A 27,178-nucleotide genomic window follows, 5' to 3' on the forward strand; every position below is an offset into this window, starting at 1 on the left:
AACAGCTCAAACTTAGATCTGTAAAAGTCTATAAGAACAGCTCGCATCTAGAGATGTACATTGTAGTTTAAAAGATACATAGAAACAGCTCAATTCCAGACCAGCTAAAGTCTATAAGAACAGCTCAATTCCAGACCCGCAAAAGTCTACAAGAACAGCCTACATCCAGATGCATAAACATCTGCAAGAACAGCTCACACCCAGATCTGTTAAGGCATATAAGAACAGCTCACATCTGGACATGTAAAATTTAGTTTAAAAGGTACATAGGAAGAGCTCAATTTCAGGCCTGCAAAATCTGAAAAAACAGATCACATCTAGAGCTGTAAAAGTCTAAAAGAACAGCTCAGACATGTGAACATCTACAAGAACAGCTCACACTCAGATCTGTAAAAGTGTATAAAAACAGCGGACATTCTTAAATGTACAATCTACTTTATAAAATACACACAGGGACAGCTCAATTACAGACCCGCAAAAGTCTATAAGAACAGCTTGTATCCAGATCCGTAAACATCTATAAGAACAGCTAACCTACACCTTTTAAAGTCTATAAGAACAGTTCACAACCAGAAATTTAAAATCTAGTTCAAAAGATACATAAGAACAGCTAATTTCCAGGCCTACAAAAGTCTGAAAGTACAGATCACAGCTCCAAAAGGCTAAAAGAACAACTCATATCTAGAGCTGTAAAAATCTATAAGAACAGTTCACACCCAGAAACGTAAGATCTAGTGTTAAAGCTCTATATGAACAGCTCACATCCAGAGCTCCAAAAGGCTGTAAGAACACCTCCCATCCAGAACTGTAAACATCTATAAGAACAGCTCACACCTAGATCTGTAAAAGTCTGTAAGAACAGCTCACATTCTAAAATGTACAATCTAGCTCAAAACATACATAAGAACAGCTCAATTACAGACCTGTAAAAGTCTAAAAGACAGCTCACATCTGGACATGTAAAATCTAGTTCAAAAGATACATAAGAACAGCTCAATTCCAGGCCTGCAAAAGTCTAAAAGAACAGCCCACACCCAGATCTGTATACATCTAAAATAACAGCTCACACCCAGATCTATTAAAGTCTATAAGAACAGCTCACATCCAGAGATATACAATCTACTTTCAAAGCTCCATACGAACAGCTCACATCCAGAGCTGTACAATCCAGCTCTAAAATTCTATAGGATCAGCTAAATTCCACAGTTTTAAAGCTCTATAAGATCAGTTTACAGATGTACAATCTGTACAATTTAGAGGAAAAGCCTGAATCCAGCGCAAGCCATCTATTAGCATCCACATTAACAGCTCAATTTTAGATCTGTAAAATTCACATCCAGAGATGAACCATCTAACTCTAAAGATCTATGTGAACAGCTCACATATAAAGAACAATGGTATACAATCCATTGTTATTCGAGCTTAAGGATTACTAAACTAAACACCTCCACATGGTTTGATGAGAGAGTGTGATGATATGGGTGTGTAGTTAGCAGCATGCTAATTGGTGGGGTATTAGTTTCCACTACTCATCAGCTACGATATCTGTACTAATTCTTTGAAATGATCTGTAGTGTCTAAAAGTGTCACACAGGATCAGAAAACAACAGTAGCAGAAAACAACAGGAGCAGAAACCAACAGCGAGGTTTAAGCACCAATCAGACATCAATCCCCTTAGCAGACAGATGCATTTAAAACCCCTCCATCTGTTTACAGCTAGGCCTGTCGCAATATTTAAGTTATCGACTTATAGCATGATCATTTTTTTAATCGTGATCCTTTTTTACGACGCCGATAATAGCCGCTGGATTTCCTCATAGGTTTGTTAACATTAGAATGAAGCGCAGCTAGATTCCAGTCGCGCTGTGCTGCTCTCTCTCCGGCTCTTGACAAATCTGTCAGACAGCGTCATCTATATATGGCGATATGACAAAACTGAATGAAAAAATTATATTAAGAATACACTACTGCAGCAAAATGAAAATTACATTGTATTACTGCATACGATATAATATGGCACACCTCTAAATGAGATAATAAAAAATTAAATAATTTTTTACAGATTTGTAACAGAAGTTAGTGATCCAGAATGTATTCGCACTAATAATGCACTCCAAATATCTGCATGTATCCAGGATTAAAGTAAAATAAATGATACTGGACAGTAGGGGTGTCACGATTCTCTAAATCCTCGATTCGATTTTATTTCTGATTTTAGGGTCACGATTCGATTCGATTTTCTTTTTTTTACAGCAGAGAGGCCTGTGCCAGTTTTAGATTAGTCTATGGTCAGTCATTGGTTTGATTCATCAAATGTACAATATCTTATTTCAAAAGGTGGGCTTGATATAAGTGATGCAAAGTGATACAAGTGATCTGTAATACACCCCATTGGGCACTAATGGTCAAATTTAAATAATTTAATTAAGATATATAAGCAATGCCATCTAGTGTTTTTTTTTTGGTAGCAGCAGTGTGCACTTAGTGCTGGACGATATGGCCAAAATTTATATCACGATATATTCCTTAAATTTCGGTCGATACGATATAATTTCGATATCGATATAAATACTTTGAAGGCCTCAGAAAACTGCTAAGAAGCCCTGCAATCCCTGCAGCACTGCGAATTTAAATTATTATATAACTGTGTATTTGCACTTTTTGTATTGCTGGCATCAGATACCCTCATTATATGCACATCTATCTATCTATCTACCTATCTATCTATCTATCTATCTATCTAATGGAAATCTGTACCTACTACTGTCTGAAAATTTAATTTAAGACTTTGAAACCTCCTTTCACAAAAACTTTAATACTTTAGAAATAAAAGTAGTCAAAATAAATGAATGCTCAATATTATTTGCATATAGCAAAATAATAACATGACATCCCTGTCAAACATAAGCCTATATAACTATTACCAATAAAAATAACTTTAAATTACAACAGAGGCAGAGCTTCTTATTCTTTGTGAACAAATTTAACAGATTAAAACAAGTGTTTCAACTAGGATGTAGAATACAAGAAGCCTTTATATACGTAAAAGCAACAATATTTTCCCGTCAAATAAACAAACCTACAGGCTCTATCAACTATGAATAACTTAGTTACAACATGAGCTATAAAAGTGCTTCAGTCAGTATAAGAAAAATATTGTATGTAGTGGAGTTGCTTGAAGTGGTGGAACAGATTAGATGTATTAACATTACCGCTGCTGGTCGGCTGCACTCTCCGGCACAATGTGCAGCAAAGCGGAAAGGGAGCGGACCCGCGGCCGGCCTCGAGGATCCGGGACCGACCGAATCGAGTCTACCTTAGCCTTGGATCCCCTCGTCCCGGCTCTGTTTGGCTCCAGCGCGAGACATATGTGCTGAGTAGCGAAGCGGACCCGAGCCTAGCCATTTTAACCTAGCCTTGCCTAGCCTAGCCTAGCCTATTTGGCTACGTGCCTGTGTGGTTACGTCATCACGCACTGACGTAGCCCAGCTACGGGGGCTGAATGTGTTGAGCTCTGCGGCGAACTGACGCCAGTAAAAAACGCCTGTCCGTGATTCTAATACATATCGATATACCACAAAACTGATATCACCGTTATTGAAACATTTCTTATCGCGATAAATACCGATATCGAATTATTGTCCAGGCCTATGTGCACTATTAAAATAAATAATTAAAAAAATACAGGAACAGTCATGTTCAAAATAATAGATCAATTAGATCCTTAACAAACTAAACTCTATCCTACTATAACAGTTAAACATGAAAAATAAGACTTTAAGACTTTTTCGTTCCCTGAGAATGACAAGTTTTTTTTTCTTTAATAAAGATATATTATTAACTTTATCTGAGAGAAAGGTGCTCCTTAAGGTAGCAAAACTATTAACATATTTGAGGCTAGACAAAACAACTGTTATTTTTATATTTTCAAGTTTTTCTTTAAGAAGATGAGAATGTCCACATTCTCTGGATAAAGTGCTGTTCTTTGAGCTACAGCGTGCTGCTCCATTTGCGGGAGGGATCATCGATCCTCTTTTTGACTTCGATGCTCGAAACCATGACATAATTTTGCACCCCTACTGGACAGATATAATCTGTCTTTTGTAGATATATAATGGGAAATGAAAACAGTGTGAATTTTTCTTTTGCTAAAAACAGCAAAAAAGTAGTACCCTGATGTGATAATTAGGGGTGGGTGATACGACACAATATTTTAGGGTATAATATCGTTCACAATATTCAAAAATGTTGGGGATATTATCATGTACAATATGGTATGGCACACCCCTAGTGGAGATGTTAGCTTGCGAACATATTCGAGGCTAATAAGACTTTCTTAAAACTAAACAGCTTTTAAATAGTTTTATAGTTCCACGGCTCCGGTGTGTGAGAGTATTTTGGCTTTAAGCCAAATGAGCGAGGAGAACCCATCACTGAGAATGAGCCGGTATGTTGACTTTGTTTCAAAACAATGGAAACGAAGCTGAGAACTCATTTAAAGCACAACCATCCAGCCCAATTTTCCGAGCTGAATATTAAATATGAATATTGTTATTCCAAAAATATGCTGCCTTAAGCCCCACACGCTAAACATGCTGGTGTTCTTTGCTCAGAATTTTTCTGACAGTTACGTTAAAAAAAATAATTTATAGCAAGAGCTCTGGTCTGCTGAGAATCTGTGTCTTTGATCATATGGACACGTGTGTTTTACAGCATATACATATATGATCAGAAAAAGGAATCTGCAAGTGCCTGTGTATTATGTCCAAAGTTAAAAAAGGGTTAAATTAATGTCAATGTTACTTCAATCTATATGTTGTTTCTTTATATTTTTTAATAAAGGTCTGTTTAATATTTAATGCAGTTTAGCAGTTTTCACAGAACCTACAGATTCCCAGGGTGGTTGTACTTCATTTGTTTTATTTATTTAGGATATTAAAGTATTTTATATATTGGAAGCTCAATTTCTGCTCTTAATAATAAAAAGTTAGTTTCATGTTAAAAAAGTGAAATAGTATTATTATGCTAGTATACAGGGGATGGATAATGAAACTGAAACACCTGGTTTTAGACCACAATAATTTAGGTTTAAGTTTAAGTTTTATGTTTTTTGGATACAATCCGGGTTAGCACCTGAACATCCCTTTCAGACAGCTTCCTCTTACAGCGTCCACAGTTAATCCTGTTGGATGTGGTTGGTCCTTCTTGGTGGTATGCTGACATTACCCTGGATACCGTGGCTCTCGATACATCACAAAGACTTGCTGTCTTGGTCACAGATGCACCAGCAAGACATGCACCAACAATTTGTCCTCTTTTGAACTCTGGTATGTACCTATAATGTTGTGTGCATTGCAATATTTTGAGCAAAACTGTGCTCTTACCCTGCTAATTAAACCTTCACACTCTGCTCTTACTGGTGCAATGTGCAATTAAGGAAGATTGGCCACCAGGCTGCTCCAATTTAGCCATGAAACATCCCACACTAAAACGACAGGTGTTTCAGTTTCATTGTCCAACCCCTGTACATGTACTATATATAGTATTATATACACTGTACTTATGGAGTCACAGTTTCTGAAACATGACTGGCTAAAATGATGTTCACTGTTATATGTGTGAACAAACATACAAACAAACACAACAAACAATATCACGAGTATCAAAAATGATTGAGGTCATGTCTATTTATTGTACGATAAATCGATATTGCAATTATTGTGACAGGCCTAGTGGGGTATTAGTTTCCACTACTCATTAGCTGCGATATCCATAGCATTCCTTTGGACTGATCTGTAGTTTCTGACAGTGTCACACAAGGCCAGAAAACTACAGGAGCAGAAAACTACAGCAAGGTTTAAGCACCAATCAGAGATCAATCTCCAAACCAGACCGATGCATTTAAACCCCCTCCATCTCTTTACAGCTGATATTTCTAGAGGAAGCTGTTTCCTCCTGAGTGATCTGGGTGGTGCTGCTGGTTCTGGCGTCGGAGGGGAAACCCATGGGCCGGCTCTGTAGCCGGATGTTCAGTGATGCGGGACGTTCCTCAGGCCTTTGGCTGCTGTCTGTCTGCTCTCCGTCTGTCTAACCGCTCTGACTCTCCGGGGGCGAGAGAAAGCTCGGGTTCAGTCATGTGATTCACATTCTCTCACTTTATCTTCACTCCTGACCACCACTCTGTTCCCAGCCCTACCGCCAGAGCGTCACGCTCACACACTACAATACACACACACAGCACTGTCAGAGCATCAGCCCCCGGCCAATCACAGCATCAGCTGAGACACAGGGAGTGAGAGAGAGATGTGTGCATCAGAGTGAGGGTATACAGTGTGTAATTCTAAACATATATGCAATGTATGCATTTGAGTATGTATTATTACCCACCCAGTATGTGTTAGGAAGCCCTTAAGTATTTCCACACTTTCTACCAGTCTGGCACATCCGGTATGTATTATTACCTACCCAGTATGTGTAATAATATCATTGTGTTGTATTACCCCACCTTTTTATCCCTTCCATGTATTTGTTTCCGGGCCCTCCAGCATGTGTAATCACCCACCTATTCATTTCAAATTCCTGTGCACTATTGCCCATCCAGTATGTATTATTACCCACCCAGTATGTGTTCTAATGCCCCTATATGTATTACCCTGCCTTCTTTACTAGTCTGTATTATTTGCGTCCTCTCGATAAACAGTAACTTCCAACCCATGTTGTGCCATTTTTGTACTATTGCTCATCCAGTGTGTATTATAATCAGACTGTATTATTAGTCCATATATTTTACCAGTCTGTATTAGTTCAGACTCCTCAAGGCCTTTATATCCCACTGTATTACTGCCACACCCCCTTTCAGTATGTAATTTTGCCACCCCCTCTTCCAGTATGAATTTTAGCCACCCAGTGTTTTCTATTAGTTACTCAATCTGTATTATTACTCCATCCCCTTTTCAAACCTGTGTTATTATCTGGCCCCATGTCCAGTCTGTATTACTGCCACACCCCCTTCCAGTATGTATTGTTGCCACCCTCTCCTCCAGCATAAATTATTGGGTAAACAGTGTGTTCTATTACACTTTGCATTCTATTACCTATTTAGCAGTTTGTTATTTCTCTGCCCCCTTTTCAAATTTGTATTACTGCTACCCTTTTATCCAGTATGAATCATTCCCTACCCAATGTGCCACCCACATCTCCAGGATAAATTATTGGCCAAACAGTGTGTTCTATTGACAAGTATATTCTAATGCCTACTCATTCTGGGTTACAGTACTTCCTTCCTCCTCCAGTCTGTATTATAGCCCCGCCCCTGTTTTGCTGTATTATTGCCCTGCTGTCTTCTCCCAGTCTCTATTATTGTCCTGCTGTATTCTCCCAGTCTCTGTTATTGTCCATCTGTCTTCTTCCAGTCTTTATTACTGTCCTGCTGTCTTCTTCCAGTCTGTATTATTGTCATGCCATCTTCTTCCAGTCTGTATTATTGTACTTCTGTCTTCTCCCAATCTGTATTATTGTCCTTTTGTCTTCTCCCAGTCTCTATTATTGTCCTGCTGGCTTCTCCCAGTCTCTATTATTGTCCTGCTGGCTTCTCCCAGTCTCTATTATTGTCCTGCTGGCTTCTCCCAGTCTCTATTATTGTATTTCTGTCTTCTCACAGTCTCTATTATTGTCCTGCTGTCTTCTCCCAGTCTCTATTATTGTCCTGTCGTCTTCTCCCAGTCTCTTTTTGTGTTTCTGTGCTATTGTACTGCTGTCTGCTTCCAGTATGTATTATTGTCCTGCAATCTTGTTCCAGTCTGTATTATTGTCCTGCAATCTTTTCCAGTCTGTATTACTGTCCTGTTCTTTTCCAGTCTGCATTAATGCCCTGCTGTCTTCTTCCTGTATATATTGTCCTGCAATCTTGTTCCAGTCTGTACTCCCCCCCCTTTCCAGTCTGTATTAATGCCCTACTTTCTTCTTCCTGTATATATTTTGCCCTGCAATCTTGTTCCAGTCTGTATTATTGTCCTGGTGTCTTCCTCCAGTTTGTATTACTGTCCTGCAATCTTGTTCCAGTCTGTATTATTGTCCCACCCTTTTCCAGTCTGTATTAATGCCCTGCTGTCTTCTTCCTGTATATATTACTGTCCTGCAGTCTTGTTCCAGTCTGTATTATTGTCTCACCCTTTTCCAGTCTGTATTAATGCCCTGCTGTCTTCTTCCTGTATATACTATTGTCCTGCAATATTGTTTCAGTCTGTATTATTGTCCTGCTGTCTTCTTCCAATTTGTATTATTGTCCTGCAATCTTTTCAATCTTTTCCAGTCTGTATTATTGTCCTACCCTTTTCCAGTCTGTATTAATGCCCTGCTGTCTTCTTACTCTATATATTACTGTCCTGCAATCTTGTTCCAGTCTGTATTATTGTCCCACCCTTTCCAGTCTGTAATAATGCCCGGCTGTCTTCTTCCTGTATCTCTGTGCCCGGCTGTCTTCTTCCTGTATCTCTGTGCTTGGGCCCCATTCAAAAGCTCCTGAGCTTCCTAGGGTGTCCCTTTTCACATGATATAAATGTTGAAGTTTGTCTTGTTGCTCTGAACATGTGTATGTGAATAAATAAATGATGATATATTATTGTCCTGCAATCTTTTCCAGTCTGTATTATTGTCCCGCCCTTTCCAGTCTGTAATAATGCCCTGCTGTCTTCTTCCTGTATATATTATTGTCCTGCAATCTTTTCCAGTCTGTATTATTGTCCAGCCCCTTTACAGTCTGTATTACCGCCTTGCCATTTTCTTCTAGTCTTTATTATTGCCCCACCCCTTTTTACAGTGTGAATTATTATTCTGCCCCCTCTTCCAGTCTGTATTATTGCTCTGCTGTTTTCTTCAAGTCTGTATTATTGTCCCGCGCCCCCTTTCAGTCTGTATTACTGCCCCGCCCCCTTTTCCAGTCTGTATTATTGCCGCCCCCTCATCCAGTATGAATTATTTCCCACCCAGTGTGTTTAATGGCTCCTGTAGCTCGCGCTCTTACCCAGTAGCAGTAGTTTGACCTCGCGCGCTGCTTTCTCTCCGTCATCCCGCAGGTTGCGGTCGATCATGCGGCTCCGCTCCACCGCCGCCTTATCCTCCGTGCTGAGCGTGCAGCCCATCCTGACACGCGCGCACTCACACACTCACACACGCGCTATATCAGCATGCACAGCCCTCACACACACGCGCGCGAGCCCTCGGCTGATGCCCGCGGCGGACGGGAGTCTGGCGGGTTAATCCGGGTATATGTGCAGTCTCTCCGGGCTCCGGAGGCGCGCGCTGCTCGGTAAACACGCGGTGAGCGGCTCTCCTCTCTCTCGCGCGCGCATCCAGCAGCTGCTGCTCTTCCCTCCTTCCTGCTCCAACACACAGCGCGCGCACCCGCCCGCCTGCTCGAGTGCGCGTGCTCGTCTGTTTGGGCGCGTGCTCGGTCCTCGTGCCTGTTGTGAGCGCGCTGGGGAGCTGAATCTTTTGCACAGTGCTGTTTATATAAGAATAGGTAATTACCCACATATCTAAACCTAAATGTTTGACTAAACTACATCTAATTAAACTGAATTAAGCTTATTTCATCTGAATAAAACTTCTAATAAAACAGAATTCAATTGATTCAAATAGAACTAAACTAAATTCAATGGATTCAAATAGAACTTAGTTCTAAGATTGTTTATTCTGCTGCAATGTATTATATTCAGTTTGTGTTTTGTGTTTGTGTGTTTGTGTGTGTGTGTGTGTGTGTGTGTGTGTGTAGAAACAAAATATGTTGTTTAGTTCTATTGTATTATATTCTATTCATTTCCCCTTTCTTTCCCTCTGTTCTATTGAATTACATTTTGTTGTACTTTATTGTACTCAATTCTAGTCAATTTTACTCTACTCAACTCCATTCTATTACACTCCATTATATTAAATTTAATTATATTTCACTCTGTTCTATTATATTATGTTTCACTGTACTTTATTCTATTCAATTCTATTCTGTTTTGCTCTACTCTTCTCTTATCCACTCTAACATATTCTATTCTATTCCTCTCTCTCTTTCTCTCTCTCTCTGGTTCTGTTCAGATCACTCTGGTTGTCGCTCTGTTGGATCTGGTGCTGGGGGTGTTTCTCACTCTTCAGCTGAAGGTGACATTCTGAACATGTTTCCACCTCGCCGCCGAGCTCACGAGCACGCTCAGTAATTACTCCACCTACACACTTCCTGTCGGTCCACAAACTGTCCTTTACACACCCATAGCAACCGTTTCTACTTCCCCTTCATCAGCCAATCACCAAATACACAACACTCAGCCCAGATTACATATTCTACACAATCAACTCCATCACTGTACCATTACTATAACATACAGCATTATAGCACACTTTCCTATAACATTCTGTTCTATAGAATACTGTACTATAACACTATGTGTTATAACACTATTACACACAAAGCTACACACAGTACTACAACATACTGTACTATAATACACTGTACTTTAACATTCTGTATGTACAGTGTCTTTAGCATACTATACTACATCATACTACACAATACAATAAAATGCTACAATACACCATTCTATACAATAACATACTACTCTATACCATACAATACTATAAAATGCTACAATACACCATGCTGATGATTAGCTACATATTTTTTTTGGAATGCTGAGATGATAAAGCTAATTCATTGACATCTATCAGAATGGAAAATGTTTCAAAATCATTTCTAAGGCTTTGGGACTGCAGGGGACCACGGGGAGAGCTATTATTCACAAATGGACAAAGCATAGAACACTCGTGAACCTTCTCAGGGATGACAGTCCTATCAAAAGTATTCCAGAAGGGCATGGAGAACTCATCCAGGAGGTCACAAAATAACCAGGAACAACATTTAAAGAACTGCAGGTCTCACTTGCCTCAGTTAAGGTGAGTGTTAACGATTCAATAATAAGAAAGAGACTGGTCAAAAATTGTCTCCACATGGGAGTTCCAAGGTAAAAAAAAAAAAAAACCATCATACTAAAAGTCAAACATGGTGGTGGTAGTGTGATGGTCTGGGGCTGCTTTTCTGCTTTAGGATCGAGATAACTTGCTGTAATTGATAAAACAATTATTTCTGCTGTTTAACAGAAAATCCTGAAGGAGAATATCTGGCCACCAGTTTGTGACCTCAAGCGCAGGTGTGCTTGGGTTCTGCAGCAGAACAATGATCCAAAGAACACCACCAGGTCTATCTCTGAATGGCTTGGTGGTTTGGAGTGGCCCACTCAAAGTCTGATTGAGATGCTGTGGAGGATCTTAAACAGGATGTGTATGCTGGAAAACCCTCCAGTGTGGCTGAATTAAAACAATTCTGTAAAGAAGAGTGAAACTAAATTCTCTTACAGAGATTTGAATTTTTTTTACATTTTTGTGTGACTCCAAATCCAATCTATGCCTTAAAAATGTATTTTCATAATAAATCCATAATATTTAAGTTAAAATAAACATTTTAGTTGGGTTGCTGGGTTTCGCTCAGTCCTGTTATGTAACACATTTCCCCATATGAAACATCTGAAGCATGCTACAAGTCACATCTACAACAGGAAGTGACATCAGCTGGTTCTTCTGAAGATCATGGGAAGACCAAAATTAAGTTCCCTCATTTGTTTTTCTGTATAATTGATCTTATTTAACTATGACTGAGGAGCTCAATCTCAACACTCATTCATGTTACCTAAATTAATTCTTATTTGTTTTTTTTATACAAAATTTAGTAAAATAACTAGAACCTGCTCAGTGTCCTTGGGTAATTTTCATATCCACCATATAGCTGTTTTTAATTTTTTTTGCTAATTCTAGGCTAAAAACTCAGTCCTGTTACTTTCAGTTCTGTTACTTATAAAGAGAGTAATAGGACTGAGTGCCAGTAACAGGAGTGAGTAGAATCCTCTGGTGTATTGATTTATTAGTGTGTTTTTTTAGTTCATGTAATACTTTTCCCCTTTTATTTAAGTTTTACAGTTAAAATTACTAAAGTTGTTTAGATTTACCTTTTAGAAAAAGTCTGAGAAGTTTTTCACAAACACGTGTGCGCACACAAGTTACCTAGTGTTCATTCCTGTTACCCAATATTCATTCCTGTAACCCAGTATTCATTTTTGTTACTTGATAATTTTTTCTAGAATAGATAAAATTTTTTTTAATAAATTACATGACAATGAATTTAATGGATTTTTGGGTCTTCTTTAAATGATAAAAATGGTTTTGCATATTTTAGACAAATACAAAGTGTATGTATATATATATAGTGATTTTTTGTCATAAATTTTATTTATTTGAACAAACAGTCAACCATTTCTTCAAAATAAAGACTTTCTCGATTTTAAATATCCTTTTTAAAATGTCACATGAGTTTTGTAACCATCTTTGTCTTAGGAACATAGTAAAATGGAAAAATATGAAGTAAAACTGACTGTGTCATGTCTGGTGCTGTAGGCACTTCCTGTCCTTCCACACTGGTCTCCAACGGAGGTTGTCAGCCTAACAACTACAATACCCAGAATGCACCACCCGCTGACAACACACACACTGCTGATCACGTGACACCTCACCTGCTCCGGCCAGGAAGCCCTGAGTATTAGCATTAGTATAAAAGCACTGCTCAGACGCTCATCTGCGCCGCGTATTGCCTAGGTTTCGTCCGACATTACAAAGCGTTATTTCTGTGATTATTTTCTGTGTATGACCTTGCTTTTTGCTTTTTGACTACCGATTTTTGCCTTTGCCTTCGTTGTGGATTTTTTCGTGTATTACCCTGGACTGTTTATCGTTTATGTTTTTCGGATCACCTTTGATACTGCCTGCCTTGTATATGACCATTGGACTGTTTATCGTTTCTGTTTTTGGATTGCCTCTGATACTGCTTACTTCGTGTATGACCACTGGACTGCCTCACTATCCTGTTAAGCTCTCCGCTCCCAGGTATACCTTTACTGGTGTTTTGTTTCTACTGCTAATCTCATTCTCTGTACCCTGTGGGTTTTTAATAAAATCCTTGACTGGTTCCGCGAGTGTCTGTATTCTGTGCCCCACCATGACAGAATACGCGGCCTCACGTGAGCAGACAGCGATCTCTGACCAGTTGAAAACAGGGTTGATTAGCCAGGGACAACTTCTCGGTCAGCACCAACAAACCCTCGTTGGTGTGACTCACGCCGTTACCGAGCTAGCTAGCCAGCAAGCTAATCAGCAACAACAGCTAACTAGCATCCTCGAGCACCTACAGGGATTAGCTTCGGCTAACACTAGCTCTACTGCTAACCCTAGCTCCATGGCTAACACCAGGCCTCATAACCCCAGCACTTCTTCCTCCGGATTTTTTGTGTGCAAACCGGAGTTATATGACGGTGATCCGGTGAAGTGCAGCGGTTTTATTTTACAGTGCTCTGTTTACTTCAGTAACTCTCCAGTGACTACTGATCAAGCCAAGATAGGCTTTATTATCTCTCGTCTCTCCGGGAAAGCACTCGAGTGGGCCACTGCTGTATGGGATAGCATTTCGGTGGCTAGCTACACGGATTTTTTGGACACTTTCCGCTCTGTGTTTGATCACTCGCGTTACGGTCAATCTAATGGAGAGTTACTGCTCGCTCTGAAGCAAGGTCACAAGCCAGTCGCTACGTATGCTCTGGAGTTTCGGACGCTAGCTGCTGGCAGTGGATGGAATGACGCAGCACTTCTCTCGGTGTTTAAAGACGGACTCAACCCGGACATTTTAAGAGAATTAGCTTGCCGAGATGAAGCACTCACTCTGAATCAACTCATTTCTCTCTCTATTCGCCTGGATCAGCTGCTATCTCGTCGTCCCAAGTCCAGCACCCACGTAGCTTCTGTACCCCATCCACACGTCTCTGCCAGCGGTTTCAGTGGGTCTACATCTGCTCCGGAGTCCACACCTGAACCCATGGACATCCAGAAGTTCAGACTGTCTGCTGCCGAACGCCAACAACGTATTCGATTCCAGCTATGTCTCTACTGTGGAGAGAAGGGTCATCGCAAAGCTGAGTGTGGTTTCCTGACCCGATCCATGAGGTCTCCTGCGATTGGAAAGCGCGTGGAAAGGGTTCCACGCGCCAACGTGGTACGTAACTTGACTCCTTGTCGTAATTCTAAGAGTTTTTCTCTGCCTATGATTTTAAGTTCACCTACTGGTTCTTTTCCCGTTGCAGCACTCGTTGATTCCGGATCGGAGGGAAACTTCGTAAGCCTGGAGTTGGTTAAAGAACACAACATCCCCACAAAGGAGCTCCGTCGTCCCATCTCTATCCACGCCGTTGATGGGAAATCGGTGCGCTCCAGACCTGTCACTCTCCAGACTGTACCACTCTCTCTCCAAGCCAGCGCTCTCCACCACGAGGAACTGTCTCTGTTCGTGCTTCCCAGCACGGAACACCCGTTGATTTTGGGCATGCCTTGGCTCAAGACGCACAACCCACTGATTTCCTGGCCTGAGGGGGACATTACGGTTTGGTCTGATTTCTGTTTTGAACATTGTTTAGCCCATTCTGATATAGCCTTACAGTCCACCTCTATTGAAAGCCCCACAGTCGAAGATTCTCCCGTAGTTCCTCCTGAGTATTCCAATTATCTGGAAGTATTTAGCAAAGCTAATGTTACTAAGCTGCCACCACATCGCCCCTATGACTGTGCCATAGATCTTATTGAAGGTGCCACTCTTCCTAAGGCTAGAATATATCCCCTCACTCTTGACGAAGTGAAGACTATGGCTACTTATGTAGAGGAAGCTCTTGCGCAGGGTTTCATTCGCCCAACTAAGTCTCCTGTAGGTTCGGGGGTTTTTTTTGTTAAGAAGAAAGATGGTGGTCTCCGTCCTTGTATTGATTACCGTGGTTTAAATGATATCACCAAGAAGTTTGCTTACCCGCTCCCTCTCATCCCTAGTGCTCTCGAACAATTACGTGAGGCTAAGTATTTCACCAAGCTCGACTTACGCAGTGCCTATAATCTCATTCGCATCCGTGAGGGGGATGAATGGAAGACTGCCTTTACTACCACCAATGGGCACTATGAGTACTTGGTAATGAGTTTTGGTCTAGCTAACGCACCGGCAGTCTTCCAGTCATTCATGAACGACATTTTTCGCGACATGATAAACAAGCATTTAGTCCTTTTTATAGATGACATTCTGATTTATTCACCAGATTTAGAATCCCACGTTCGTCATGTTCGCTCCGTACTTAAACGTTTGCTAGACAACAATTTGTATGCTAAAGCCGAGAAGTGTGAGTTCCATCTCCAACGGGTCACATTTCTCGGCTATGTCATTAGTGCCCAGGGCGTCCTCATGGACGACACTAAAGTTTCCGCAGTCACCAATTGGCCCGTTCCTCAGTCCATAAAAGACCTCCAACGTTTTTTGGGTTTTGCTAATTTTTATCGGAGGTTCATACGCAACTTTAGCAGTATTGCCGCTCCGCTTACTGCATTGACTAAGGGGGCCACCAAGGTACTTAATTGGTCGCCCGCAGCTGAGGCTGCTTTTGCTAGGCTTAAGTCCGCGTTTGTTTCAGCTCCTATACTCGCTCATCCCAAACCCGATTTGCCCTTCGTGGTCGAGGTTGACGCTTCTGACTCTGGGGTGGGGGCCGTGTTATCACAGCGTAGTGGCTCTCCACCTAAACTTCATCCCATAGCCTTCTTTTCTAGAAAGATGTCTCCTGCAGAACGCAATTATGGCATAGGGGATAGGGAACTGTTAGCTGTCAAAGGAGTGGCGTCACTGGTTGGAGGGGTCCGCTCATCCGTTCACTGTTCTCATGGATCATAAGAACCTGGAGTACTTACGTAATGCTAAACGCCTCAACCCCCGCCAAGCACGCTGGTCACTGTTTTTCTCCAGGTTTGATTTTTCTATTTCGTTCCGACCTGGTAACCGTAACACCAAGGCGGATGCACTGTCACGAATCTTCTGCACTCCTGACAGCGCATCTCAGTCCTCTGAGTGTGAGCGTATTCTACCCCCAGACGTTAAAATAGCAGTTATTCGCTGGGAATTGGATGATCTTATTCATCAGGCTGCTGAACGGTCACCTCTTCCTGAGGGTTGTCCACCTCAGAAAACTTTCGTTCCCTTGCAATATCGTGATCGTCTCATTAGCTGGGCTCACTCTTCTCTCACGTCAGGTCATCCGGGTGTCACGCGCACTCTACAGTTAATTTCAGCTCGTTATTGGTGGGAGACCATGCGAGCTGACGTACACGCCTTTGTAGTCTCTTGCTCGGTATGTGCTCAGTGCAAAACGCCAAAAACCCTTCCAGCCGGTAAGCTAGTTCCTCTACCCGTTCCAGAGCGACCCTGGTCTCATATCGCGGTAGACTTTGTCACGGACTTACCCGAGTCCGAGGGGTACACTACCGTTCTCACGGTTGTAGACAGGTTTTCTAGGGGGGTTAAGTTTATTCCTTTCCCTGCTCTACCTACAGCTTTTCAGACAGCTCAGGCCATCTACTCTCACATTTTTAGACACTTTGGTATCCCTGAAGATATCCTTTCAGATAGAGGCCCTCAGTTCACGTCTAGAGTATGGAAAGCCTTCTTTGAGCATCTAGGGGTTCATGTGAGTCTGACCTCAGGGTTTCACCCCACTAGCAATGGGCAGTTTGAGCGTGTCAATCAGGAGCTTGGTAAATTCCTCAGACTCTACTGTCACAAACATCCTTCCGACTGGTCTCAGTTTCTTATATGGGCTGAAATTGCTCAAAACTCTCTCACTAACTCTACCTCTGGTCTCACGCCCTTCCAGTGCATTCTGGGGTTCCAACCTCCGTTAGCTCCGTGGACAGCCGTGGCTACTGAGGTTCCGGCAGTAGACGACTGGATGAAACGGAGTGAGCAGGTGTGGGAGGAAACTCATCAGCAGGTCTCGGATGCGTTACACCATTACAAGGAAAGGTCTGACAGACACCGAGGTGGTACCCCCAATACCAACCCGGGGATCGGGTTTGGTTGTCTACACGGGACTTGAGGTTGGAGGGAGAGTGCAGGAAGCTGGTACCTAAATACATTGGTCCCTTTAAGGTGTTGTCCCAGGTTAACGAGGTTACCTATAAAATTGAGCTGCCTGCTCAATACCGTGTACACAACTCATTCCATGTGTCTCTTCTCAAGCCTCTTGTCCCAGGTCCGCTCGCTGAAGGTACTCCTGATGACGTTCCACCCGCGGCAGTGGAGGGGGAGGCCTCGTCTACTTATGCGGTGAGAGAGGTACTGGATTCTCACAGGCGCGGTGGCGTACTCCAGTATCTGATCGACTGGGAGGGCTACGGCCCCAAAGAGCGTTGCTGGGTTGCTGCCGGTGACGTGCTGGACCCTGCTTTACTGGCTGAGTTTCATGCCCGTTACCCGGGCAAGTCTGCTCCCAGACCCCGTGGGCATCCCAAGCGCTCACTTTCCTCGTCGGTTCCGGTGCGTCGGGGTTCCCGGTCTCACAGCCCCCGCCTGTCCGGTACCTCTGTGGCGACTCCAGTTCCTCCCGCTGGTGCTCCCTGCCCGTCGGGTGGTCGTCGTCGTAGTCGTCCTCGTTCCCGTCCGACTCCTTCGGGGGAGGGTACTGTCATGTCTGGTGCTGTAGGCACTTCCTGTCCTTCCACACTGGTCTCCAACGGAGGTTGTCAGCCTAACAACTACAATACCCAGAATGCACCACCCGCTGACAACACACACACTGCTGATCACGTGACACCTCACCTGCTCCGGCCAGGAAGCCCTGAGTATTAGCATTAGTATAAAAGCACTGCTCAGACGCTCATCTGCGCCGCGTATTGCCTAGGTTTCGTCCGACATTACAAAGCGTTATTTCTGTGATTATTTTCTGTGTATGACCTTGCTTTTTGCTTTTTGACTACCGATTTTTGCCTTTGCCTTCGTTGTGGATTTTTTCGTGTATTACCCTGGACTGTTTATCGTTTATGTTTTTCGGATCACCTTTGATACTGCCTGCCTTGTATATGACCATTGGACTGTTTATCGTTTCTGTTTTTGGATTGCCTCTGATACTGCTTACTTCGTGTATGACCACTGGACTGCCTCACTATCCTGTTAAGCTCTCCGCTCCCAGGTATACCTTTACTGGTGTTTTGTTTCTACTGCTAATCTCATTCTCTGTACCCTGTGGGTTTTTAATAAAATCCTTGACTGGTTCCGCGAGTGTCTGTATTCTGTGCCCCACCATGACAGACTGATTTTGACCAGTACATGTTTTGAATAGTTAAATATGTGTTATTAGATCCACAGCTGAAAGAAAGATACAAAATGGAGTTTAATTTGGAAGAGTTAAAACAAACAAATTGTAGTATTACATTCTGTACTACAACATACTGTACTACAGTATACTACACCACACTACACCATACTATACAAAAACATGCTATACTACCCCATGCTGTACTACAAAATATTACACTACACCATATTGTACTGTAGCATATTTTAGTACACCACACAATATTATGACATACTGCACTATAATTTATTATAACCTGCTATGATACAACTATAATATAACTATACTATACTAAACCATACAGTATTATAACATACTGTACTATAACATACTAAAATATAAAATACTTTTCTATAACATACTAAAGTATAACACCCTGTACTTCATCATAATGGGCTACAACATACAGGGGTTGGACAATCAAAACTGAAACACCTGGTTTTAGACCACAATAATTTATTGTCCTGACGGACAGTTCTGGTGGAAACAGGAGAGCTGAGGTGCACATTGAATTCTGCCGTGATTTGGGCAGCTGTGGTTTTATGTTTTTTGGATACAATCCGGGTTAACACCCGAACATCCCTTTCAGACAGCTTCCTCTTACAGCGTCCACAGTTAATCCTGTTTGATGTGGTTGGTCCTTCTTGGTGGTATGCTGACATTACCCTGGATACTGTGGCTCTTGATACATCACAAAGACTTGCTGTCTTGGTCACAGATGCACCAGCGAGTCATGCACAAATGATTTGTCCTCTTTTTCACACATAATGTTGTGTGAATTGCAGTATTTTGAGTAAACCTGTGCTCTTACCCTGCTAATTAAACCTTCACACAATGCACTTACTGGTGCAATAATGTGCAATTAATGAGGATTTAGCCATGAGACCTCCCACACTAAAATGACAGGTGTTTTTAAGTTTAATTGTCCAACCCCTGTACAGTATTTTATACTACGGTATAAAATACTATATCATAAAACATACTACACTACACCATAATGTACCATAACATAGTTACATATTAGGGCATATTTTACTAGTCAAGTCAAGTCAAGAGGCTTTTATTGTCATTATATCTGAGTACCGGTACACAGAAAGGGACAGAGCCATTTCAATCTCTGACCATAACATTGTTCTGTAACTTACTATATACTACACAATACTGTACTGTAACATATTATACTACAACATGCTGTCCAACACCACACTGTACTGTAGCACAGTCTACTATAATATCCTTTAATACAACATACTATACTATTGCACATTTTACATAGAGTTAATTAATTACATGTGGACACACTCACTTTTTTGTGTATTTGTATAGTGTCACTGTGTGTTATAGAGTGTGCTGTGATTGTGATTGTGATGAGGGTCAGTGTGGTTTGTGGTCAGTAGGGATAGTTGTATTATTGACCTGTAGGTAACGTTAAGTGTTTGCCTGAGGCAGGGCTGCAGATTTACTGGAGACGAAACTAGTTAAACACTGCCCTCTGCTGAACATCCCCAACATTATCATAAGCTCGTCAGATCCTAAAGATATTACAAGCTTATGAGTACAGTATTATGAGAAGTATAAAAAACATTTAAAGTAAATTGTGTAAGTTGTAAAATCCAACTTCAGTTTTGTTATTTGAATTTAAATAAAATAATTGGATGTATTTAGATGTAAACATTAATCTTTCTTTTTTATGATTATTTTTATAATATTCTATTATTTTTGTATTGCTTTGCATTTCAGGTGCCAGTGTGTATAAGGGGTGTTATACTAATAAACCTGCCTTGCCTTGCTTCAGTCCAAAATCCATTGTATAAACTTAATGTAGCATAAAAATGCACTTGCAGAGTAAGAAAACAAGTCAGTTCAGTTCTAATGTACAAGAATATAATTAATAATAATAATAATAATAATAATAATAATAATAATAATAATAATAATAATAATAATAATTTAACATACACTGAAATACACATTATGACTATGTTCACATTACCTGGCCGAAGTGACTTCTTTCATGGCTGAGTGAATGTTGATTTATTTATTTTTTTATATTTTATTTCATTTTTTTTTTACATTTTCTCCCCAATTTAGCACAGCCAATCATCCAACCCACTCATTAGGACTCCCATTATCACCAGTAATGCCCCAACACACCAGGAGGGTGAAGACTAGCACATGCTTCCTCTGATACATGTGAAGTCAGCCTCCGCTTCTTTTCGAGCTGCTGCTGATGCAGCATTGCCGAGCAGCCAGCGTGCTTGAAGGAAAGCGCAGCGACTCGGTTCCGATACATTAGCTCACAGACGCCCTGTGCTGTGGACATCACTGTAGGAGTGATGTGGGGAGAGAGCGCCATCTACCCATCTGGGGAGTGGTGAGGCCAATTTTGCTCCCGCTGAGTGCCCTAAGCTTGATGGAAAAGCTGCATGAGCAGGGGTTCGTACCTGCAACCTCCTGCTTATAGTGGCAGCGCATTAGACCGCTGGACCACACGGCGCCCATGTGAATGTTGATTTTTTAGTCATTTTAATATGTGTTCCTAAATCAGATACATATCCGATCCATCTTTTTGCTTTTACATATGCACTACATGCTTCTTTGTCGAAGCCACACATCTCTTGGTTCAGCTGTGCAGCTATAGCTGCAAAAACAGCAAAAGCAAACCACCTGTCCTTTTTTTACCTCCTCGACCTTAACATGTACTTCAGACCAGCTGTTTGCTCTCCTCTCCATTAAAAGATGCTCCACATATGAGCTGCTAACACATCCATTTCCCTTTATAAAGCTACAAGTCGTCTCCTAAATATAACGTTTGTTGTTGGTGAAGAAGGCGACATTTACACACAGATACAGGTCACTTACATTTGTTAATGTGAACCGTCAAGAAAGCCAAATCTGATCTGAGCAAAAAACATTTTATTTGAGCAAAGTGGCTTGTAATCTGAATGTAGCTTTAATGTCCAAATATGTGTGAACAACCCAGAAAATGAATTCAGCATTCAGCTGCCTAAAGCAGGTGTGGGCTAGAGGGGAATAAAGCCCCCACTATTGAGCTGTGGAGCAGTGGAAGTGTGTTCTCTAGGATTCCTCTTGATCATTAGCTCTTAACCCCTTAAACTGCTTCCTATGTCTCACAGTGAGGGTCGAAGTAGGTTTTTTTCCCAGTATGATATTGGTCGGACTGGAAAGTTATTCAGAAGGAAGATAAAAGTTACCAGGAACAATAAATGATTATACATTTAAACTGATATGGGTAATATATTTTTTGAGCTATACATACAGAAATAGTGCAATAGTGAAATTTGTAACGCTGCAACATGCTAGGCATTTTTGCTTGTAGAAAGTTGTAGAAGTTCCTAATGGAGTCCTATGAAAATCCATTTCATGCAGCTCTAATATTTTCACCCCTTTCCTGCAGATTTCGTGGTAGGAATGGAGTCTTAATAGCACATCCAGTAGCATCCCACACATTTTCAATCAGTGATAGGTGATCATTACGGTAAATTTAAACCCAACACTAATATAAGTAATGAATCCATGTGTGAAGACACTGCAGTCGGTGCCTAGATTAATGTCCATGTAAAGGAGGCACATACACATATACAACTCTGGAAAAAAATTAAACTTAAAATGATGAGTTTCTTTCTCTTTCTAGATTTTAACAAATTATTTTTTAAATATATAATCAAGAGGAAGATGGATGATCACAAGCCATCAAACCAAGCTGAACGACTTGAATATTTGCACCAGCAGTGGCATAACCATTTTAAAAAGCAGTGTTTAAGACTGGTGGAGGAGAACATGCCAAGATGCTTGAAAACTGTGAGTTCAACACAAATGGTAAATGTGGTTATTTTTGAGCACAACCCCTCAGTGGCGTGCACAGACATTTTGGGGGGCAAGTGCTCAGGGGGGGGGAAAGGGCACTTTTTAGCGCACATGGAACACTTAATTATTACTTAATTATTATTATATATATATTTTTAAACAAAGTTTCAAAAGGGCACTTTGGTTGATAAAGGGCAGAGTTGGTGGTTCTACCTGATGTCTATGTCTGCACGCCTCTGCAACCCCTGCACAAACTGTTGTGTGTGTGTGTTTGTGTGTGCACGTGTGTGCATGTGTGTGTGCGTGTCTGTGTTCACTTCCACATGTAAGTCAAATGTGAATGATTTAAACTGCTGTTCAATATCAATAAACATTAGATAAGATCTTAATCTAATCTTTAATCTGATAGGTGAGATTGAAACAACATGTTTTTTATTGATTTATATTGTATAATATTTCACTGCTGGCTGAAATGCATGATAACGAGGGGTGTAATAATTCATAATAAGACTGTGATAGCACACTGTATCCTCTGCCAGGGTACAGGAAGAGAATAACTCAGTGTTTAAAAAGACTCTGTAAGATAAATCATGTTTTATTGTTACCAGGCACATCAACGAACAGATTGTATAATGTATATGTATATGAAGAAATAATGTCTGATATAAATACAGATTGATTTAGGTGTATTAAAGTGGTTTAGGAAACTGATCTCAGTACAGAGAGCTGAGAGAAGAGGACTGGAGATGGAGCAGCACTGAATAGGAGGTGAAACACTGCTGTCCTCTACTGTTCAGTAGTACGTAACTGCAGCCTTTCAGCAGAGGTGTGTGGCACACTGAAACACTTCAATGTATCTTTTCAAACAACAATGTGATTTTTATTTGATTGTGTTACACCTTATCCCTTGTCTCTCTTGTTTTCCTCTTCTCTTCATCCTACCGGTTCCTCTCCTGCTTTTTGACCCGTCTTGCCTGTTTAATGTTCAGTTGTTGTGTTTGACTACATATTAATTTTTTTACCTCTTTCATTTGTTTGAGTCGTGCTTTGTTTGTTTGTTTGTTTGACCTCTGAATAGTTAGTCCTTTTTTTATAAGCCTTTGCTTTTTAATCTTAGTGTTTTTTGTTTCTTAATTTGATTATAAAAATGCCTTCTAATAAAATCAACCTGCATTTGCATCCCGACTCTGATTTGTTACAGTATAAACCCAAAACATATTATGTTTTACCTGCTCAACTTTTAAAAAATGTATTAATATACATCCATCCCTGCAGAACATTAAATACAAGTTGGGATGGGAAAGTTTTGTAAGCTTTGTACCACTTTGTAATATTGGCTTTTTTTACACCACTTAAAAGATGTGTGCCATGCAGTTTGATATAGAGTGTCAGAGTGTCTTTGCTATCGTAACAACGGGAAAAGTACGCTTTGCATGGGATGTGTTTTGTGTGTAACATGTGTTTTTGCCATTCCCTATAAGATCTAGGTCTTTGACAGATTGCTATCTTAACAGCACAGTGCTTCTGCGCTTCTCAGCATAGGAAAATGAACTGCTTATTCATGCTGTGAAGGTGCAAGCAGGTCATTTACGGGAACAGCTGTGTTATTTTATTTTGTATTCTGTCGGTTGTTGATGTAAGAGTTGGATTGGTGCACTGCTTCATGTTCTTGTTTGTGCGTAATGAGTGAGTGTGTATGTGTGCTGAGTTTGCCGGTGTTGCCAAGATCATATTGGGGGCTAGAAGGAGAAATACATGTGCAGCCATGGGCCACAGACTCTGTAATAAAACAAATAATGAAATATACCACTTATAATAATACATTTTCTTCATTTTTTTATTTACTCATCATTTTACTTTAGTTACTATGTTTATCTATTTTGACAATCTTGTATAAACTAAGATTTTTCACTCACCAGTTAATAATCCTAATGGGAACAGGTGAATGTCAGTTATCCTAGGTCTCAGTCAGTTCTTGTTCAGTGTCTTTAGAGAAAATGTGAACACCCAGTGTTTAAACTTTGAACCTCACTTATTATAAAAACCTGCTTACTAGCAGACCAATTTTCATTTTATTGCAAAAAAAAAAAAAAAACAGGCTCCAAATAGCCTGCAGGCTGTAGTTTGGACACTATCCCTGGTCTAGGCTTTTATCAGTCAGTGGTGCACCTGTGTTTTCCATTGCCAAGATAGCAATATGCCAGAAATTTACTTAAACACACCTCATTTCCAGACCATAGGTGTAGATATATTCACAAGCTCTGTTGCTATTTAAACGATGCAGGATCAAGGCGTGAAAATAGACTGTTTGTGGGGTGTAAGTTAGCAATGAGCATTGCAATATGCCTTGTGCAGTGTATAAGATAAGACCCAAAGTGTTTTAGGTGTTGATTTGTTCCATTCTTCCTGCAAGCACGTCTTGTACAACAGTACTAGACTGATATCACATTTTCTGTTTTTGAAATTCACCACACATTCTCTATCGGGGACAGGTCAGGACTGCAGGAGCTCTTCTTCCAAAGTCAAGCCTTTGTAATGTGTGCAGCGTTTGGTTTGGCATTGTCGTGTTAAAAAATGCATGGAGGACTTTGAAAAAAAGCTGGAAAAAGTTGTCATGAAGGCAGCATATGTTCTATGCTCTAAAATCTCAATGTCCTTTTCTGTACTAATGCTGCATCCCAGAAGTGTAGTGAGACACCCCATACCATGACAGACCCTTGCTTTTGGGCTTTTTTGCTGAGAACATTCTGGATGGGCTTACAATGTTCTAGAACTAGAATGTGTCACACTTTAGCCTGTGCCTGTCTTCTGCTTCTGTCCCTTGTTTTTGTGTTTTGTTTACTCTCCCCTGTGCTACTAGAGCACATGGCTTTGCTGTGTTAGTGTTCTGTCTCCGCCCTAGCCCCCCCTTAGCCGTTAGTGTTGTCACCTTGTGTCTTGTTTGAAATCCCGCCCCCTCGTTTACTGGTCCAAGGTGTTCCTCACTCTCTCTGTGTATATATATAGCCCATCCTTGTTTTTTGTATATGTGTGTATCGGTTTTGTATTTCGTGTCCCTAAGGATCTGTGTTTCTTCTATCCAGGTCTGTTGTTTTGTGTTCCCTAGTTATTCTATGTTTCTTTTTTCCTTGTTTCCTTTGCTTCCTGTTTTAGTTAATGATATATTCTAATCTTGTTTTTCTTAGTTTTTGTGTAACCTGTTTTGTTTTTATTTGTCTTGTAAACCTTACCAGTCCTGGGTTCCCATCGATGTTTGTATCTGTACCTGTGTCTGTTACTGTCTTTGTCCCAGTGTCTGTCTGCGTCCCTGTACTTGTGTCTAGTCACATTTCAGTTCCTGTTTCCATCATTGTGTTTGTGTCCTTCCTAGTCAATGTATTTGTTCCAGTTCCCCTGTCCAGTCTTGGCCAGTCTGCCCTTCCTTGTCTAGTCCCCGTTCCCATCTTCTGTCCAGTCTACTGCCCCATCTTCGTTCCTGTTCAGTGTTCGGCTCCATGTCCAGTCCCAGGTCCTGCCCACTGTCCTGTCTTTTGCCCAGCACCCTGTCCAGTCCTTGTATGTATCCCCTGTCCAGTCTGTTTCAGCCCCAGGTTTAGTGTCCAGTCCTATCCCATCTGTGTTTCAGCCCCCTGCCAAGTCTCTGTCCCTGTCTAGTGTCCAGGCCATTGTCTTTCATCCAGTCCTTGTCCCCTATCCAGTCTATGCCTCTTGTCCAGTCTTTCACCCAGTCCTTGTGCCCTATCCAGTCTAAGCCCCTTGTCCAGTCTTTCATCCAGTCCTTGTCCCCTGTCCAGTCTATCTCTGTTCACAGTCCAGTCTCCCCTCATGTCCAATGTCTAGTTCTTAATCCGGTCACCTGTCTTGTCCTGAGGTCCTCAATCCTAGTCCTGTCTCATGTCTTTTTCCTTTTGCTTTGTATTTTGTGTTTGTGTTGTCTGATGTTTTGTGTTCCCTAGTTATTCTATGTTTAAAAGTCATATTTTAGAGTATATTGTTTTTCTTACTCTTAGTTTTTGTCTTAGTTAATGATATATCCTAGTCTTGTTTTTTTCTGAGTTTTTTTGCCTTATCCATGTTTGTTTTCTGTTTTATTTTTATTTATATTTTTTGTCTAAATAAATTAATAAATATTTATATATCCGCACTTACGTCCACTCTCCTCAGCCTGTGACAGAATACTAATTAATGCTAATGACCACAATACACTGTGTCTCCACTGTGTGGTGGTGCATGAACTCAAAGGCCTCAGAGCCTTGAAACCACTTCTTGGCATGGTCATCATGGTTGCCACATGCCAGGCGGGAACTAGAGAGGTATAAAGGGGTAAAATTACTACAGCGATGCTCCAAAATCTAGTAGAAAGCATTTCCTGGGCAGTGGAGATGTTGTGTGAATGAGTAGGTGTCCTAATACTTGTGTGCATAGGGTGTATGCATGTTTAAATTAACATTTTCTGTGTATAGACTATAAAAGGAATCCCTGTATTCAGTCCAGGCCAGATTCAGAGCATTTAGTCATCTTATCTTCATGAGCAGACTCTGAGTATGCAGTGATAAAACCAGCTGCTAATTCAGAAAGCCACAAACTCCTCCCCCCTAGTGCTCTCAGTCTATTTTAGTACCAGCCTTAAATTACAATTTAAAATCACAGGCCTGTCTGCTTTTGTGTAAGTGTGGAGTGGAGTGTGTGTGTGGTGCAGTAAAGATGGGGGTCCACTATGTTCCTACACTCCACGCTGAGATTAGCTGTGTACTGTGGGTGTAGAATTACAGACTGCAGCCCATCTGTAGCTACACAGTGTATCATCCCCCATTCATCACTTGTCAGCTACTAAACACACTGTTGTGTAGGTATTTGTTCAGATGAATGGTAATACATAGGTTTTACATAATCACACATAGCACTTTTTCACATTTTGGCACCTTACAACCAAAAACTTTTTATTGAGTACTGTATTTTATTGAGATTTTAAGTGATTTACAAACACAAAATAGCACACAATATATGTACACTCACCGGTCCAACTGCTCAATAACACAAATGTTGAATCAGC

The 27,178-nt window shown here is 41.0% G+C and overlaps 1 protein-coding gene across 1 annotated transcript in view; it reads right to left on the bottom strand.

Annotated features, from left to right (window-relative positions):
• gnai1 (guanine nucleotide binding protein (G protein), alpha inhibiting activity polypeptide 1) overlaps nt 1-9,402 on the bottom strand; it is a 45,145-nt gene extending 35,743 nt beyond the window's left edge. Inside the window, exon 1 of the mRNA XM_049473856.1 lies at nt 9,024-9,402. Within this exon, the coding sequence (XP_049329813.1) occupies nt 9,024-9,141 (118 nt within the window). The 5' untranslated portion in view covers nt 9,142-9,402. The remainder of the gene's footprint in view (nt 1-9,023) is intronic.
• Nucleotides 9,403-27,178: the final 17,776 nt, after the last annotated feature.

Source organism: Astyanax mexicanus, chromosome 2 (genome assembly GCF_023375975.1).
Source record: "Astyanax mexicanus isolate ESR-SI-001 chromosome 2, AstMex3_surface, whole genome shotgun sequence".
In the NCBI taxonomy this organism is placed as follows: Eukaryota; Metazoa; Chordata; class Actinopteri; order Characiformes; family Acestrorhamphidae; genus Astyanax; species Astyanax mexicanus.